This window comes from Panthera tigris, chromosome C1, assembly GCF_018350195.1.
Source record: "Panthera tigris isolate Pti1 chromosome C1, P.tigris_Pti1_mat1.1, whole genome shotgun sequence".
In the NCBI taxonomy this organism is placed as follows: Eukaryota; Metazoa; Chordata; class Mammalia; order Carnivora; family Felidae; genus Panthera; species Panthera tigris.
Genome location: NC_056667.1, coordinates 45,587,334 through 45,606,785, shown reverse-complemented (window position 1 = coordinate 45,606,785; position 19,452 = coordinate 45,587,334). Strand labels below are relative to the sequence as shown.

Sequence of the window (19,452 nt, the reverse complement as noted above, 5' to 3'; positions counted from 1 at the left end):
ATCTCTCTTTCTCGCTTTTGTTTCCCCAGGAAGTAGACATGCAAGTAATAATTACTTAATAACTGAGTAAGTGATGGGCTAATTGAATGACAGGTTGATAAGGAGAAGGATAGACAGATAAACTTTCACCGTCCGTGAACTTTTATATAAACAAAGCGTTCTCAGATTCTGTCATCTGTATATTTTGCATTGATCTGCATGTCCAATATCCTGTCCTGCGAATATTAAAGCTAAATAATTTAAGACAATCTGGGCTCTTGGTTTGCCCTTGTATATCATGGGCGGGCTCCTGCCATGTGAAGATATGGACTCACATGTAATAATCTCTGTCCTCTGCTCCTTCTTACTCTAGCCATCAGCTTCAAGTGACACTACCAAGAAGCTTGTCGTTATTTTTAGCCCTTCTGGAAGGCAGTCCTTTCTTCTTTACCTTCTGTGGGCCTGTTCCACTTTGCATTCCATAGTTATTTAACCAAACTAATCACTGAGCACTTTCCCTCCGGTTGACATTTTGAATGAAATTCAAACTCCTTATCAAGGCGAAGAACGTCCTACGTGTTCTAGCTGCTCTGTACTCTGGAGACTCCCCTCCTAACTCCCTCTCTCCCTTGTTCACTGTCTTCAGCCCACTGACTGGCCTTCTGGCCTCTCCCCAAACACAGCAAGCATGTTCTCACTGAGCACTCATGTTTGCTTCTTCCTGTGTTAAGGAGTGATCTCCAAGATCTTTAGATGGCTCCTTTTCATCGTCCAGGATTCCTTCTGTCCATCAGTCAGTCAATGAACGTTTTTTGAGCCCCAAGTATGTGCCAGACATGGTTCTAGATGCTGATAATGTCACAGAAAACAAAACGAAGTCTCTGCTCTCAGACATATACGTTTTACTTGGGAAGAAATTCAGATAAGCAAATGATGACGAAATGTAAGACAAAATGATAAATACATGCCCACTTCCTGGACCAGACCTTGTGTCTCCTCTCCCAATGTGCCATCTGTTCCACACAGAGGCCTGCTAAATTCTTCTGTTATTATTTATTAATGCCTCAAATAATAATTCTGGTTTATTTTCTTTGTTATTCTAGGACCTTGTCTATCGTTTGCTTTTGTATTATGGAACAGTGCTTGGCACGGAGGGGGAGCTAAGTGAACATATTCATGATGTGACATCATCTGTCTGTCTTTGTAGGAGTTTTCAGTATTTCTGTGAGCATCGGAGGAGGATCCGGATCATTGGGAGCCTATAACGTGCCAGGCATTGTGGGGCACCCAGGCGGCTCGGTCGGTTACGTTGGCCAACTCTTGATGTAGGCTCAGGTCATGAAGTCATGGTCATGAGATCGTGCCCCATGTTCGGCTCCGTTTCACAGTCCTGGGATTGAGACCCGAGTCAGTCTCCATGGTGAGCATGGAGTCTGCTTGGGATTCTCTGTGTCCCTCTCTCTCTTCCTCTCCCCTGCTCATACTCTCTCTTTCTATAAACAAACAAACATTTTTCCAAAAAAATGTGCCAGGCATTGTCTTTGTAACTAGGGACCCAGCAGTGAGTGATACATACAATCACAGAGCAAAAGAGAAAAAAATTAAACTTACAAAAGTAATGAAATGACTTAAAGATTAGGACGACTACTGAGAATTGTATACAGCCAAAGGTTGTGTAGACAGAAATGGGGGGAAGAGGGTTATTTGGAAAAGGAAGGAGAAGGACTTTGTTGAAGGCAATGTGTAAGGGGAGACCTGACACTTGAGAAAGAGCTGGCCATACAGAGGCATTCCAGGTGGCAGGAACAGCATTTGCAAAGCCATTGAGTTGGGGGAGAGCATGACGTCCTTGGACAACAAAAAGGAGGCCAGCGCGCTTAGAGTGTCATGGGAGAGCAGGAGAATGGTTGAACAGGAGGTTGGAGAAGTTGCTGGAAGTGAGATCATAAAGGGGAGGTGGCTGATGGTTTGTCGTTGTCGCTGTTTCTCATTAAGAGTCACAGGAAGCCTCAGAAGTCTTAAGCAGGTCTGTGACAAGGTTCCAGTCCTCTTTTTAGAAGATCATACTGACCACTTTGTGGAGAATAGATTCAGAAGGAACAGAGACCATGACAATTCATATTTTAATCATTTTTTTTTAACATTTATTTATTTTTGAGACAGAGACAGAGCATGAACGGGGGAGGGTCAGAGAGAGAGGGAGACACAGAATCCGAAACAGGCTCCAGGCTCTGAGCGGTCAGCACAGAGCCCGACGCGGGGCTCGAACTCGCGGACCGCGAGATCGTGACCTGAGCCGAAGTCGGACGCTCAACCGACTGAGCCACCCAGGCACCCTGACAATTCATATTTTAAAGAATAAGTCAGAGTTTGTGAAGCGGCCATTGGGGGTAAGGATATGGCAAGCAGAAGGACCACATATGCAGAAACACTGAGGCAGGAAGTGTCCTTGTGTGTGCAGGAACCACAGGTAATCCGACATTTTAGAACGTATGGTGGCTGGGTGTGTGGGGCACAGTGCGGCACGCAATAGTTGGGCAGATGTTGGCTCAATCGTAGAATGGACTTAGAGGGTGTTTGTTTTGAGACTCATCATATACAGTCTACTTTTGTTATTTTCCAGACTCTTGGGCGTTTTTCACCTTCCTGTCTAAATTATAAATTATTTGAAAGCAGGAAGAAGATCTGCTACTTCTCATCAGCCGCGTAATTGAAGTCTGTTTAAATTGAGTGCTTTTGCAGTACTTGAAAATCAGAAGGTCCAGGGAGTATGTTGTGAAGGGTTACGAGCACAGACTTTGGTTCAGATAACCTCAGATTCCTATTTTGAGCCCCACACACAAGCTGTGTGATCTTAGAAACGTAATTTAATATCTCTGGGCCTCCCATTTCCTCACATGGGAGACGGTGAAATCAATAAATCCTCCCTCTTAGGGTGGCTGCGAGGATTGAGATGAATATCTGTAATTCTGCAGAGTGCCCGGCAATGTTGTAAACACTTGATAAATCGCAGCGATTTGTTGTTTGTTGGTAGGAGGGGGCTCTGTAACAGGGTCTAGTGCTGCCGACGGGCTGGAGTCGGGAAACAGGGTTGCTACCGAAAGCCTGCCTCTAGCTCTGGGGATGGCCCGCTCTCGCTTTTTGTAAAACAGCTGGGGTTGGAAGTTCCGGCCACCTGAAAGGGACACCCTGAAATTTGAAATGCAGATACCTTAAAAGTTGCCCTTGCTGATGAAAATGAGGGCTTCAGGTCGTTTTGTTTCATGCTACAGAAGTTGCCGCTGGTTACGGAAGAACCTGCTTTAGCGGTGGCATTGGAAGGCAACGTGCTTTCAGAAAGCCATGCCCAAGTTCACAATGGTTTCATCGATTGCACCGTCACCTCAAAACATAGGTTAAGTAATAGAATACTGTTCTTATTTTATGGGTGATAATGTCAGGCACGGAAAAGTACAGTGATACTCCAACACATTTTCCCCCATAGAAATGACGCGGAGAAGGATTAATCTGTGAAACTGTTGGATCACCCTACAAAGTTTTGAAAAATATTCTCCAAAACCCACTCATAAGCTCCTTGACCTTCACCATCGTGCTATGCTTCATTATTCTCATTTTTCAATTTCTCCTTGATTCTAGAGTGACCTGTAGTCCAGAGGAAAAGAGCAATGAACTAGGGACTATGCCTGGCTCCCGTGGCATATTGTATGAGGTTACACAGCACTTAAATAGCATTTACTTGGTCATTGTATCAGGGTTCTCCGAAGAAACAGGACCAGCAGGAGTTAGAGAATATTTGTGTATTCTATATTAGAATTATGCACATTGGGGCACCTGGGTGGCTCAGTCAGTTAAGTGTCTGACTCTTGATTTTGGCTTAGATCATGATCTCATGGTTCATGTGTTCAAGCCCCACGTCAGGCTCTGCGCTGACAGCACGGAACCTGCTTGGGGGCCTCTCTCTCCCTCTCTCTGCCCCTCTCCCTCTCGTGCTGTCTCTGCCTCTCTCAAGTAAATAAACTTAAAAGAATGAGGCACATAATATCTGGTACATAGGTACATTATGTGCATAAATATCAATGTGTACATAATATTTAGTGATTGATAATGAGCAACTTGTTCGCACGCTGGTAATGGAAGCTGAGAAGTCCTGTGATGTGCCATCTGTGGGCTAGAGACCCAGGACTCCTAGCCAGTGTTGTGGTTGCCACTACAGTATTGTGGTTGAGAGCCAGGAGAGCTGGTAGTAAAAATTCCAGTCCAAGGGCAGGAAAAGATGAAATGAGATGTCCCAGGTCAATCAACACAGCAGGAGAAAAAAAGGTGGTGAATTCCTCCTTGCTCCACCTTTTGTCCTATCCAGACCCTCAGTGCATTAAATGATGTCTCCTCACAGGAGGGAGGGTGATCTGTGGTACCGACTCCATGGATTCAAATGCTGATCTCATCCAGAAATAGCCTCATGGACGCTCCCAGAAAGAACGCTTCATTTGCCCAACTGGTGGCCAATCCAGTTAACACAGAGAATTAACCATCAGTCATCATAGTTTGGTGGCCCTTTACAGGAAGAATTGGGTTATACATCCATTGATGGAAAACACAGAAATATCTAGTGCCCAGCGCTGAGTGATGTTGGGGACGTTGTATTTGCTAGAGTTGTTGTTGAAATCAAAGGCGAATTAGTAAGGTTATGAAATGTGCTGGTAAGGTTGGGCTTACACACCTCCCCACGTGTGTGTGTGTGCGCGCGTGTGTGTATGAACATGTGTATATAGACATACCTATGCAGACATTTAAACCATATGTATCACATCTAGAGATATATATGCATAAACCTGTGTGTGTGGGTTCTGTTAAAATGGAAGAAGTGGAAGAACTAATGGTCGAGGTGGTAGAAGTTGAAGTGCGGGTGGTGGGAACGTGGGCTCGTGGAAGAAGTAGAAGGGGCAGGAAAAGTGGAGGTGGCGGTAGCAGGGGTAGCAAACCCTCTGTGCCGAGCACCACCCCAGACAGCGGAATTTACATCCTCTCGTTCTCATGAAAAACAGGACTACAGGTAGAAGATACTCAGGGCCAAATACCCGCTCAGGGTCACGGCCAGGGAAAGCTCGCGTTTCACCCCATATCTGTCTTTCCAAAGCCTGTGTCATCTTCAAACCATGATGCTCAGCGGCTTGGTTGGTGGTTCCTCTTAAGCAGTAATAGGTAGAAGACAGAATTTTAATAGCTTGTGGAAGAAATCCTCCTTGAAAATTTATCATGTATTTTTGTGAACCTGGCATAAATGCTTTTTGAGATCCATGGTAAATAGCATTTAAGTCCTAGTCTTTTTTTAATGTCTCCTCACCAATCCCTTCACTCAAGAGGATTGATTGATTGATTGATTGATTGATTTCTATTTTAGAGAGAGAGAGAAAGAGCAGGACAGGAACAGAGAGAGAATCTTAAGCAGGCTCCACACTCAGCGTGGAGCCCGTTGCAGAGCTCAATCTCACAACCATGAGATCATGACCTGAGCTGAAATCAAGAGTCAGATGCTTAACCGACTGCGCCACCCAGGTGCCCCTCAAGAGGGGGATTTCTTAAGGTGAAGCCCTATGGGGAGAGTAGTCTTACAAAAAGTATTTGTTGGAAATGGAATTTGCCCAGTTTGGGACTTTGGATAATTGAGAAATCAGATGGCCTGGGCTCCCTTGTCACCAGGAACCTGTGCAGTGTCACACAGAGTGACTCCTGGCTAAGCTACTCCTGTTCTTCTCTCCAAAATGGATGGCCCACTGAAATAAGAAGTCAAAGAGGCTTGGCTTTCAACTTAGACCTACCTCCCTAATTAAATACCGAAGTAGAGCTAACAGGTTTTGCTGTTGAAGTCTCAGTCTTTCTACCTAATGGAAGCTCTGTTTTAGATTTTCCAAAGCCACCTTACGGTGAAAATTTTCAACTTCCCCTCGTGTAGCTTTCCTCAGTGAGCCTCTGAAGGAATTAAAGCTCTGAGGTCTTAAGTGACTGCTCGCATCCACACAGCCAGCGAGAGATGGATATGACGAACCTATGCACAGTGCCTACCACATGGCAAACCTCAACAAACTGTAGCTAATACCATGGACAGTGTCACTGTTGGACCAAGTGAGCAGGTCGAATGAGCTCTGTGAGCCAATTCTCTAGAATGTACAGCCTCATACAGAGGTTGACTACATTATTGTCCAAAAGAGAGGTATCATCTAGGGGTAGACACGGCAAGTAGAAACAACCATGACAGGAGGTCCCAAGTCCGTGACTCAAACTATTCAAAAGTTGATTTTGAAGACAGAATTCCAAGGGTCCAAAGACAGCAAATTTCTTTTTGGGGCACCTGGCTGGCTCAGTTGGTTGAGCGTCTGACTTCGGCTCAGGTCATGATCTCGCGGTTTGTGAGTTTGAGCTCCACTATGGGCTCACTGCTGTCAGCACAGAGCCCGCTTCAGATCCTCTGTCCCCCTCTCTCTATGCCCCTCCCCTGCTCACACTCTCTCTCTCTCAAATATAAAAAGAAAGCACTAAAAGAAAAAAAAAGAAAAGAAAGAACATTTCCTTTGTGAATCATCTGTAACACTAGCCCTGCATTTACAGGACTTGTTTCTTCTTGAACTTACATAATGTTGAAGATCTCATTTAGAAACAATGTTTTATTATATATTTAAATTACTAAAGGTTTTCTGTAAAAAAGAAAAGATAGAAAGTTGATGCTATGCCAGCAATAAAAAGAACTTTCAATAAGAAGAAAATGCAAACGTCAAGAAAACTTTTTTAGTTGGGTATAATTGACATATAACATTCTATCAGTTTCAGGTGTACATCATAATTATTTGATATTTGTATATGTTGTAAAGTGATCACAGGAAGTCTCGTTAACATCTGTCACCACACATAGTTAACACAATTTTTTTCCTTGTAATGAGGACTTCTGTGGAACCTCTGTTTTTCAACCCTTCAATCTGTGTGTCCTTAAATCTGAAGATGAGTCTCTTGTAGGTAGCATATAGGTGGGTCTTGTTTTGTTTTTTTATTTTCATTCATTTACTCTATGTCTTTTAATTGGAAAAATTAGCTGATTTACATTTAAGTAATTTTTTATAAGTATGTATTTATTGCCATTTTGTTAATTGTTTTCTGAGTGTTTTATAGTCTCTCTGTGTCCCTTTATTCTCCTCTTTGTCTCTCCCTTTGTGGTTTGATGACTTTCTTTAGTAGCACACTTAGATTTCTTCCTCATTATCTTTTGTGTATATACTATAGGTTTTTGCTTTGTGGTTACCATGAAGCTTACAAATAACAATTTATACTTATAACAGTCTATCTGAAGTTGATAACTTAAATTCAAACACAAATCTATCCCCATGTTTTGTATCTTTGATGTCACATTTTACGTCTTTTTATGTGGTGTATTTCTTAACTGATTATTGTAGTTATAGTTATTATTACTACTGTTGTTTTTTAACATTCATAGTAGTTTTACAAATGATATAAATATAAATCCACTACCTCATTATATATTTACCTTTACCATATACTTAACCTTTGCTGATATTTTCATACATTTTCTTGTTACTAATTAGTGCCCTTTGTTCTCAGCATAATGAAATTCCTTTAACATTTTTGTAAGGTTGGTTAGGTAGTGATGAACTCCTTAACTTTTGCTTGTTTGGAAAACTCTGTCCTTCAGTTCTAAACATTAGTTTGGCCAGGTGGAATATTCTTGTTGAAGTTGTTTTTCTTCCAGCACTTTGAATAAATCATGCCATTCCCTTCTGGCCTGCAAAGTTTCTACTGAAAAAATCTGTTAGTTTTATGTGTGTTCTCTTGTATGTAACAGGTTTTTTTTTTCTTGCTGCTTTCAACATTCTCTTTATCTTTAATTTTGATATATTGATTATAATGTGTCTTGGTGTGAGTCTTTTTCGGTTTACTTCATTTGGAACTCTCTGGTATTCCTAGGTCTACATGTGTTACTGGTTTTTTTGTTTTTTTTCTTCCAGGTTAGGGAAATTTTCAGTAATTATTTCTTTCTGATCCTTTCTCTCTCTTCTCCTTCTGGGAACCCTATAATGTGAATGTTACTTTGCTTGATGTTGTCCTAGAAGTCCTTTGAACTATCTTCATTTTTTTTTTCATTCTTTTTTCTTCTTACTTCTCTGATTGGGTAAGTTCCACTGCCCATTCTTGGAATTCATTGATCCTTTCCCCTGCTTCATCTATTCTGCTGTTGAATGACTTTACTGTATTTTTCAGCTCCGTTACTGTATTCTTCAGCTTTGTAACTTCGATTTGGTACTTCTTATATTTTCTCTTCATTGAAATTCTTGCTGTGTTCATGAATTCTTCTACCAAGTTCGGTAAGCATCTTTATGACCATTAGTTTGAATTCTTTATCAGGTAAATTGCTTATCTCCATTTCATTAATGTGTGTGTGTGTGTGGGGGGGGGGGGTTTTATCTTGTGGGGTTTTTTGTTTGTTTGTAACATATTCCTCTGTTTCTTCATTTTGCTTGTCTCTCTCTTGGTTTCTGTACAATAGATGAAATAGTCACCTGTCCCACTCTTGAAGGAGTGGTTTCATGTAGGAGGTAAACCTTATCATTCAATCTTGCCCTAGTTCTTGGTGTTATCTCAAACCTTTTTGATCATCTAAGCAGCCTATTATGTTTGTAATAGCTCCCAGGAGTTGAGGGTATGCTAAGACCTGCCACTGTCCCAAAGAGAGGACTTCAGTCAGCACCCAGCTTCACACTGATGAGGAGCCAGACCTTCTGGCACCAGCAGTCCTCAAATATATACTGTCTTGTATGTCTACAAACATAAGCCTCACTGGCTACCAGAGCTGGGCAATCTGAAGGTATCCCTTGGGTAACAGAACAATCAGGCTTGCAGACAAATGTATAAGCTCCTTTCCAGGAGATGCCTGTGAGTTGTAGTGAGGCAGAAGTAGGCTTATATAAAGATGGCGGCCACTGGTTTATGTTCCCTGAGAGCCCCTCCATAGGCCTCTAGATGTGTACCACACCTGAAGCCTGGCCCTCAGGCCAAAACTCCAGGATAAGCAAGTGGGCCTTTTTCACAGAATGACGGCTCTTGTGTTTCAGCCTGATATTTATGCATTGACCTAGGGGTGGCAGCCTGCCAAGGACTGTCTCTTTATTATTACAGACTTATGGAACACAGGAACACAAGGCCCCCTGGCCATCAGAATCAGGTGGTTGAGGGGCATCTTCTGCATAGCAGCCACAAAAACCATGGCAGTAGACTAAAAACCAGGGCACCAGATATGTGTAAGAGCTCCCCTCTGAGAGCTGGAGCACAGCAGAGGGAGAGTGTGAAGACAGCACCCACTCCCCCAAGGTCTCTGGAAGGGATCACAGTTGCCCCTTAGATGTATGTCAAACTTTTTTTTTTTAATATTATAACTTCTGTCCTCCAATACAATAATATTACTAGCACACTTGAGTGGAATGCTTATGTACAGAGAGCAAATATTTCATTCAATATCCACAATACACCTTTAAATTAGATTTTGTTATTACTATTTTAAGGAGTAGGAAACGGAGACTAAGGTATTTATTCAGTACTTTATAATTAGAAAGTAGAAGAGCTAGGATTCGAGTTTATATCTGTCTGACCCCAAGCTCCAAGTTTGTCTATAAATCTGTGCTTGTCTCCCAATGATGTCTACAGTCCTGGAGACAGACTATAGACAGTTATTTTAATAAATGTGGAAACAAAAGCTTGACGCATAGATTTATTTAAATCGTATGCTTATTTCTTCCCTGCTATCCAAGTTCTTTATATTGACCCACACTATATTAAATCAAGGCAGATTTCAGATCTCGTTTTAATGGACCAGGAAAAGGATAAAAAGATATTCTCAGGTAGCAAAAAAAGAGGTTTAAATACATCTACAATATCTTTTTTCATTTTTAACATTAATACTGAGACTGCCTCTCTGTAAAGACAATTTATCTGAAAGACACTTTTTTAAAAATATTCAGTTGAAATTCTTTTTGATCATCTAAAGTCAGATATTTATTCATTTCTGACAAAAGTAGTCCAAGAAATTGATTAGAACTCTTCTTTCAATTTTTCCACAAATTGTTTCTTATTAATAAAGTTAATTTACCATAGACCTGATGAGATTGTTAGGTCATTGGAGCATGAGATACATGGCATAGTCTATAATTTAAGAAAGTTTCTCTCAATTGCTTTATGATAGGGGAGGGGAAAAAATAGGGGAGAAATTACTGATGCATTAGAGTTCATAATTTTTCCTTTTCAGCAAAGTGAACTGTTCATACATCTTTAGAGAATATGACTCAAAAAAAAACCCTGAAAATACTCAAGCTGGTCAAATGAGGGAAAACAATTGGGTGGAATGTGCTTGCAATACAAATAATCAATAGGGAAGGAGGAACAAGAAAAGAGAGAATTCCAACCTCTTCATTGTCTGTAGCAACAGGTATACTAATACACCTATAAATGGAAAAAATTAGGAAGAATACCAAAATACTAAGACCTCACTTGTGTTAAGGTGGGAATATCATGGGTGATCCTTTCTCCTCCCTCTCCTATCCACATTTAGTGAAATAGTGGTTTTCCATTTGTTACAGATCCAGCACAAGTCCCCTTCATTTCACTCCTCTGTCTCCTTTTTCTCCCTCCCAGAGGCAGGGATACTGTGGATACAGGAGTGTATCCATTTAGTGTATGTCTTTTTTTTTTTTTTCCTAACTTTGACTCAGGGTAAGGAATATTGCACTTTTTTTTTTTTAATTTTTTTTCTAACGTTTATTTATTTTTGAGACAGAGAGAGACAGAGCATGAACGGGGGAGGGTCAGAGAGAGGGAGACACAGAATCTGAAACAGGCTCCAGGCTCTGAGCTGTCAGCACAGAGCCCGACGCGGGGCTCGAACTCACGGACCGCGAGATTGTGACCTGAGCCGAAGTCGGACGCCTAGCCGACTGAGCCACCCAGGCGCCCCAGCACTTTTTTAAATGTTTGTTTTTGAAAGAGAAAGAGCATGAGTGGGGGAGGGACAGAGAGAGATTGGGTGACACAGAATCTGAAGCAGGCTCCAGGCTCTGAGCTGTCAGCACAGAGCCCAATGTAGGTCTCAAACTCACTAACCGCAAGATCGTGACCTGAGCCAAAGTCAGGGCTTAACCGACTGAGCCACCCAGACGCCCCATTTAGCGTATGTCTTACACTTGAACAAATTCGTATTTGTTGAAGATACAGTATTTTACATTTTTGTACGGATGCCATCTTACCATTCTGCAACATGATTTTTTTTTGAAGCTGTGTTTTCCTATTCTACCTATATTGATGCATATGAGTCTAGTTTATTCAGTATCATTTGCATATTATAGCTACTCCATCATATGGACATATCACAGTTTGTTCATGTGTTCCCTTATGGAGGGACATTCCAATTGTTTCGAATGTTCACCCTTTCAAATGATGCTGCAGTAATCATGTCATATATTTCCAGGTGAATATAACCGGGTTTCCCTAAGTTACTTACTTAGAAATAAAATTTCTAAACAAAAGTAAACAACTTCAGTTTTATATTCCAAAATGGTCGTGCCACTTTATGCCCTCAAACTAGTATAAAATTCCAGTTTCTCCATATTCTTGCCAAATGAGATATTATTCTCAAACTTTGGGATTCTTGCTTAAAATGGTGGGTGTTAACTAATCTTCATTGCCTTCCTTCCATTTCCCTGTTTACTATGTGGCTGTGCATTTATTGTTATAAGCTATTCAGTATTTCTCTTCTGTGATGTCTGCAATGTCCTTTTGTCTAGTTTTCTATGAGTTTCTCTTTTTTTCTGTTGCAGGAGTTTCCAGTAGAATTGATCTCAACTTAACTGTTACACTTCACCATTTAGTATATTTGTTGGAGATTAATCTAATTAAGAGAGTTTGTGTGGAATTTTTTTTCTTGCACCTTTTAAAATACTCTGGTTTCTTTTATTTCTTCAAGGTAATTAATTGCAGTGGTAGATTTTCTTTTTTTTTTTTTTTTAATTTTTTTTCAACGTTTTTTATTTATTTTTGGGACAGAGAGAGACAGAGCATGAACGGGGGAGGGGCAGAGAGAGAGGGAGACACAGAATCAGAAACAGGCTCCAGGCTCCGAGCCATCAGCCCAGAGCCTGACGCGGGGCTCGAACTCACGGACCGCGAGATCGTGACCTGGCTGAAGTCGGACGCTTAACCGACTGCGCCACCCAGGCGCCCCTCAGTGGTAGATTTTCTGATGTTGATCCATCTTTGACATCTTGGAATAAATTTTAGTTGTTCTTGAGTTAATTTTAATACCGATTAACTCATTTTCCTGGTATTTTATTTAGTGAGTTTGGGCCAAAATCTTTTAAGTGAGATTGGGGCTATATTTGTTATTTTGATCGTAGTCTGGTTTTCATATCAAAATCATAGCGCCCTCTTCAAATGAGTAGGGTAACTTTTCTCTTTCTCTTAAAAAAAAATTTGTAACATTTATTTATTATTGAGAGACAGACACAGAGTGCGAGCAGGGGATGGGTAGAGTGAGGGGGAGACACAGAATCGGAAGCAGGCTCCAGGCTCTGAACTGTCAGCACAGAGCCCATCGTGAGGCTTGAACTCAAAAACTGTGAGATCATGACCCGAGCTGAAGTCGGACACTCAGACACTGAGCCACCCAGGCACCCCCAAAGAAGAGTAGATATTAATTCTAAGTGTTTGGTAGAATTCACCCTGAAACTATTTGATCTTGGAGTTTTGCTTGTTGGGAGTTTTTTTTTTTATTACTGATTTAATTTAGATTACTGATTACTAGCAATCAATCTATACAAATTTTGTGTTTCTTCCTGATTTAGTATTGGAAGATGGTATATCTATAGGAATTTGTCCATTTCTTCTGGGTTGTCCAATTTTTTTGGCATATAATTGTTCATAATATTATAATCCTTTGTATTTCATTACTTTCAGTTCTTTCTCCTCCACTTCTACTTGTATTTATTTAAGTCGTCTCTCTTGTTTTTTTGATGAATTTGGCTCATGGTTTATCAATTTTGCTCATCATTTTGAAGAACTGACTCCTGGTTTCATTGATCTTTTCTAATTTTTTCGTCTCAATTTTGTTCATTTCTACTCTCATCTTTATTATTTCCTTCCTTCTACTAGCTTTGTGCTTTGTTTTTTTTTTTTTTTTTCCTAGCTCTTTTGGGTATAAAGTTAGGTTGTTTATTTGAGATTTTTCTTGTTTCTTGAGGTAGGTCTGTACTGCTGCGTCCCAAAGATTTTGTACTGTGGTGTTTTATTTTTATTTGTCTCCGTGTATTTACTTTGTCCTTGAGGTCTTGTTTGGCTCATTCGTTGTTTAGTAGCATGTTGTATAGCCTCCACGTAGTTGTGTTCCTCCCACATTTTTTCTTGTAACTGATTTCTAGTTTCATATTGTTGTGGTTGGAAAAGATCCTTGGTATAATTTCAGCTTGCTTAAATTTACTGAGACTTCTTTTGTGGCCTTAACTGATCTATCCTGGGGAATTTTGCACGTGCACTTGAAGAAAATGTGTATTCTGCTGTTTGGGAAGGAATGGTCTGTATGCATCTTTTAGGTCCATCTGGTCGGATGTGTGCTTCAAACCTACTGTTTCCTCGTTCTTCTGTCTGGATGACCTATCCATTGATGCGAGTGGGTAATAAAGTCCCCTATATTACTGTATTACTGTCAATTCCTACCTTTAAGTCTGTTAATATTTGCTTTATTCATTTAGTGGCTCCAATGTTGGGTGCATAGATACTTCGAATTTTTATATCTTCTTGTTGGGTTGATTGATCCCTTTACCATTATGTGGTGCCCTTCTTTGTCTTTTGCTACAGTCTTGGTTTTAAGGTCTGTTTTGTCTGATAAAAGTGATAGCTGCCCTGAATTTTGTTTTGTTTACTTTCATTTAAATAGTATATGTTTTTCCCAACTTTCACTTTCAGTCTGTGTGTATCTTTAGGTCTGAAGTGGGTCTCTTATAGGCAGCATGTATATGAATTGTTGTGGATTTGGATGTGGATGTATGTGGATTTGTTTCTATATCCATTCAGTCAGCCTGTGTCTTTTGATTGGAGCATTTAGTCTATTTAAAGTTGATAGGTATTTACTTACTGTCATTTTGTTAATTACTTTCTGTATGATTTTGTGTAATTCTTGGTTCCTTTTTTCTTCTCTTGCTCTTTTCCCTTGTGGTTTGATGTCTCCTTTAGTATTACACTTGTCTTCCTTTCTTTTTATTTTTTTGTCTTAACTAGAGGTTTTTTATTTGTGGTTCCCATTAGGTTCATATGTAACATCTTATGTGTATAGCAGTCTTTTTAATTTGATGGTCACTTAAGTTTGAACACATTCTAAAAGCAGTAAATTTTTACTTTCCTCTACATGTTCTTTGATATCTTACTTTACAGCTTTTTATTTTGTGTATTTCTCAACTGATATTTGTAGATATAAGTGATTTTACTACTTTTGTGTTTTAACCTCCATATTAGCTTCATCAGTGATTAATCTATCTTTACTAAATGTTGGCTTTTACCTGTGAAATTTTTTCTTTAATGATTTTCTTCTAGTTTTGGCCTTTTCTTTGCACTCAAAATAATCCCTTTAGCACTTCATATAAATCTGGTTTAGTGGTGATGGACTCCCTTTAACTTTTGTTTGAGAAATATTTTCTTTATTCTGAATAGTAGTCTTTGTAGGTAGACTGTTCTTGGTTGCAGGTTGTTTTCTCCTCAATACTTTGATATATCATGCCATTCCCTTTGACCTCCAAAATTTCTGCTAGAAAATCAGCGGATAGCCATTTGGGGTTTTTCTTGTATGTAACTCTTTTCTCTTGCTGCCCTTAAAATTCTTTCTTTTTATCAGTATGTTTTGCCACTTTAATTATGTATCTTGGTGTGAACCTCCTTGGGTTAATTTCACTAGAGGTTCTCTTTGCCTTCTGGATCTGGATTTCTGTTTCCTTCTCCAGATTCAGGAAGTTTTCAGCTATAATTTCTTCAAATAAGTTTTCTGCCTCCTTTTCTCTCTCTTCTCCTAGGATCCCTATAATGTGAATGTTACTGTGTTAGATTATGTCCCTGAATTCCCTTAACCTTTATTTAACTATTTGTTTACTTTTTGCTGTTCAGCTTGGGTACTTTCTATCGCTCTGCCTTCCAGATGGCTGATCTGTTCTTCTGCATCTTCTAATCTGTTGATTCCCTCTTTTGTATTTTTTTTTTTTAGTTATTGAATTCTTCATCTCTGACTGATTCTTTTTTAATATTTATTCTCTCTTTGTTGAACTTCTCATTGAGATTATCCTCTCTTAAGTCTAGTGAGTGTCTTTATGACCATTACTTTGAATTCTTTATCAGACATATTGTTTATTTCAGTTTCATTTAGCTCTTTTGCTGTAATTTTGTTCTATTCTTTTATTTGGGACATAGTCCTCTGTCTCTTCATTTTGTCTAACTCTCTGTGTTTGTTTCTCTGCATTAGGGAGGTCAGCTACCTTTCCTGGTCTTAAAAGTAACGGCCTTGTATAGAAGAGGTCCTGTTGTGTCCTATAGCACAATTCCTCCTAATTACCAGAACCAGGCACTCCAAGGATGTCTCCTTTGTGGGCTTACTGTGTGCACCTTACTGCTGTGTCTGCATTGTGATTGCCTTCAGACCAGCTGGCTTCAATGACCCGTTTTCTCTGTTGTGAGCACACTGGGCAGTGTTGGTCCTGAGCTATTGTGAGGCCTGTCTGAGGCCGGGGGGGGGGGGGGCAGGGGCTTCTAGGTGGGCAAGGTCAGCCTTCAGACTATATGTCTGCGATTAGCCTCTCTGCCACAGTTGTAGCCTCACCCAACAGCAGGGCCCACTTCCTCAACAGCCAGTGCTTGAACTATGGGTGTGCTAGTGTTTAAGATTATCTCCCCTTCTCCCTAGGGCAGGAGTCACTTTGGAGTGATACTGGGTTCTGCTGGGGCCACATGCAGGGTATGGCCAGGCAGGAGCTGTTTTGAAGGGACACCTGCTGAAGTGGGTGGGCTGGGGGGGGGGGGGGTGTCTGCAGGTGAACACGGAGGTGGGGCACGTGTTGCTAGCAAGTTGGAGAGTTTTAGAGCTGGTTCCCGCAAGTATCTGGCCATCTGGAGTGTTTGGGGGAAGAGAAGTGGTGCCCACCATTGCTTTTGTTCCTGGAGAAATCTCCTGAAGATTCCTGCCCTGACAGCACATGTTCTGAGATTAGTAAATAAAACTTAATGTACACCCCAGACACCTTTCATACTGCTGCTTTTGTGTTGTGTCTCAGCCAAGTTATTGAGTGTGTGGGCTCTTTGAGAGGACTCAGTTTCCTTTTACTGCCTTGTTTTCCCACAGTTAAGTCTGCTGGTTTTAAAAGCTCCTGTGGGTAATTAAGCCCCATTGGTTTTCAAAGCCAGATGTTTAGGAGAACTTTTCTTCCAATGCAGACCCCTAGTGCCTGGGGTGCCTGGGGTCAGGTCTGATCCTACTTCTCTGTGCTTGTGGTGTCTCTCTCATTTTTGGTTAGTTTTGCTTGGAATTTTCTTCCCAACTATGTCTCTACCCCCTTATCGTTTTCCATGTGGTTTCTGTACAATTAACCATGCAAGGTGTGTTCTTCCAGTCTTGAGATCATTTTCAGAGTTAGTTCCATAGATGTAGTTGTTATATCACTGTGTCTGTGGGACAAGGTGAGCTAAGGATAATCCTACTCTGCCATCTTTTCTAAATACTCCCCCACCATGGTTTCCTATATCCTACTTCATTACTAGTTCAGTCTCTTTGAATGTTTTGATGTATTTCAGCAAGGATCTATGAGCAGTAAACGTGTGTACTGGTATTCTGAAAAGATCTTTGTTACTCCCTCACTTTTAATGACAACTTAGCTAGAAGATAATTTGATACTGATATCTTTCCTCAGTATACTTATTATCCACAGTCTCCACCACTTATTGTTGCTAGAAAGAAGTCCATCGTAAGTCTGCTGCTCCTTGGTAATCTATATTTTCTCTCACCCAGATTTTACATTTTTCTTTTTTTCTTTGACTTATGCTAACTTATTACAAACTGTGTAAGTGTGGATTTATCATTATTTCTTACTGTTGAAGCTGTTTCAGTAGAAGGATTTGTGTCCATTATTAATTTTAGAAGTCTTAGCTATTATCATGGGAATACTGATTCCTTTTCTTCATCCTTTTTCTTTTTCCTTTTTAGAATTCCTAGTCTTTATATTTTGAACCTTCTCATTCTGTCTTCCCCACTGTTAACTTCTCTTAATATTTTCCATCTCTTCATCTCTCAGTGCTATATTCTGAAGGACTTCCTTAGATCTAACTCATTCTCCAGTTCTCTCTTCTGCTGTGTCTGGTCTACTTTTCAACATATACATTATTTATTTCAACAACTGTATTTATGATTTCTATAACTCCTGTCTCCTGTCCCTAAATCTATGTGGTTCTTTTTCCACACTCTTGTTTTTTGTTTTTATCTTTGTTTTTTTGTTCTCTTTTGTTTTGTTTTTGCCTAATGGCTTTTACTCCTTTATTTCTTTGAACATTTGAAACACTTATTTTTAAATCACTTGCACGTCATTCTGTTATTTCTGTTGTTCTGTTATATCTGACTATCTGTGGTACCTCATCTCTTTGTGTGGTTTGCATTTTTTTTTTATACTCTGAGCTTGTTTCATGTGGGAATTATTTCCTTTGGAGACCATAGGTGCCTTGGGTTGTGGAAACATCTTTACAGAACGATTTCAGATTTGCCTTACAAGAGAGGGTTGGATTTCGAGCACTATTTTGTCTCTGTGTCTCTCTGAAATACACACCATGCATTTAGAACCCCACTTGTACTTTGTGCTAGGTTTTCAAGTTTTCAGTTTCAAGTTTTCGGTTTCTTAGCTCCTGTGATCAGAGCCAGATACCAAGCTTCCCTGCCGTTCCCTGGGAACCGGCACACATATTTTTTACAATTTGTTTTACGGATGAAATGGCATTTTGTGACTCTGAACTTTATGCTGATAGCTTGGATCTAACATCCCGTTCAGTGGAAGCCTGTGTCTGAGACTTAACTTCTGACTCAGAAAGAAAATCCTCGGCCACGCAGTCATTAAGATCTTTCCTTATCTGTCTCAGTTTCCCTTTGCATCTAATTCTCTTTGCATATGATACATCTTTAGTTGTGACTTTCTTTCTCTATATCTGGCCCCTGGAGACTTTATTGATGTCTAGATGAGTTATGTGTTCTTCATATAATTCTCTGTATTGTTACGTTTTTTCAGAATTCCTGTAGGTTGAGAGTAGGGGTGGTGTGCCTTCCACATCTGTTTAAATCACCATATTTGTCAGGCATATTACTTCTCTAATGAAGAAAAAAAATAGAAAAAGTTTTAAAATGTTTAAAGCAATGTTTTATTTTAAGTAACCTTTTTGTTTCCTCCATGCTTCTCAGTGCTGAATTTGAAGAACCACATAATTATGAGGCGACAATTTCATATCTGAAACACTCTGGCAACTCCATTAACCTGTGCACCGCAAAAGAAATTGCTGATGGTAAGTCTGCTAAGCCAATTAATATTGTAACCCTGTGTGGAATGAAAATGCAACAAAAGTGGTATTTTCCCTCTAGCTAACTATGAGTTTAAAAATTCACAGCCATGCTGGTCTACCATGTCATTCCCCCCCCCCCCCTTGTCTGGTCTCTTAAAAATAAAAATAAATCCATTTGGGCATCACTGCTATCTCACAACTCCTAGTGCTGCCTTCTCTCTATCCTTTCTATTCTCTCCTTCACCAATCTACTCAGATGCCTTGCCTTCTATAGATATGTGGGAGGGAAAATCAAGATAGGGCAATTCATTTTTCTTCCTTCCCCCTCCTATAGAAACTTCCTCTCTCTTCTTCTGGTGTCTTTCTTGAACTCCCCTGGTAACTCTGTGTGTGGAGAGGGAGATAACAGACTATGAGAATTAGGTCCCTGTGTTTAGTCTGAATAGCAGCAGAGAATTCATTTAATGGATCTGACCACTGGTTCAGAGCTAAGTCTTCCAGCCTCTGGTGTTGCCGACAAAGCTCAGACCTATCTAGGAAGAAAGAGACCCTGTCAGGTAAGAAAATGAACAAGCAGGAACTCATAACATTTCTACAAATTTCTGTGTCTTTGTTCTGCCTATAGGATCAGCCGATTCTCTATAAAAGGCACAAATATTTGTGTCAGAATGAACACTAATATTACTGAACCTGTACTGTGGGCCACAGTTCTGTGGTTCTGTGTGTTCTCTGGGCTCTCTGTGTGCATCCTTGCTGATACAGCAGTTTTATTCGCCCACTTTTTGAGACCAGAAACTGAGTACTAGAGAGATTGAGTTGTACAGGGTCACACAAGGAATATATGGTAGAACTCTACTGTGA

The 19,452-nt window shown here is 40.2% G+C and overlaps 1 protein-coding gene across 6 annotated transcripts in view; it reads left to right on the top strand.

The window, feature by feature from the left end:
* Positions 1-19,452, top strand: part of FYB2 (FYN binding protein 2) — a 124,358-nt gene that overhangs the window by 48,296 nt on the left and 56,610 nt on the right. For all 6 annotated transcript variants that reach the window (XR_006221497.1, XR_006221496.1, XM_042997365.1 and 3 more), the window contains exon 5: positions 18,494-18,594. Coding sequence is in view for 4 of the 6 variants with exons in the window: in XM_042997365.1 (XP_042853299.1) it covers positions 18,494-18,594 (101 nt within the window). In the remaining 2 variants the exon portion in view is untranslated. The remainder of the gene's footprint in view (positions 1-18,493; positions 18,595-19,452) is intronic.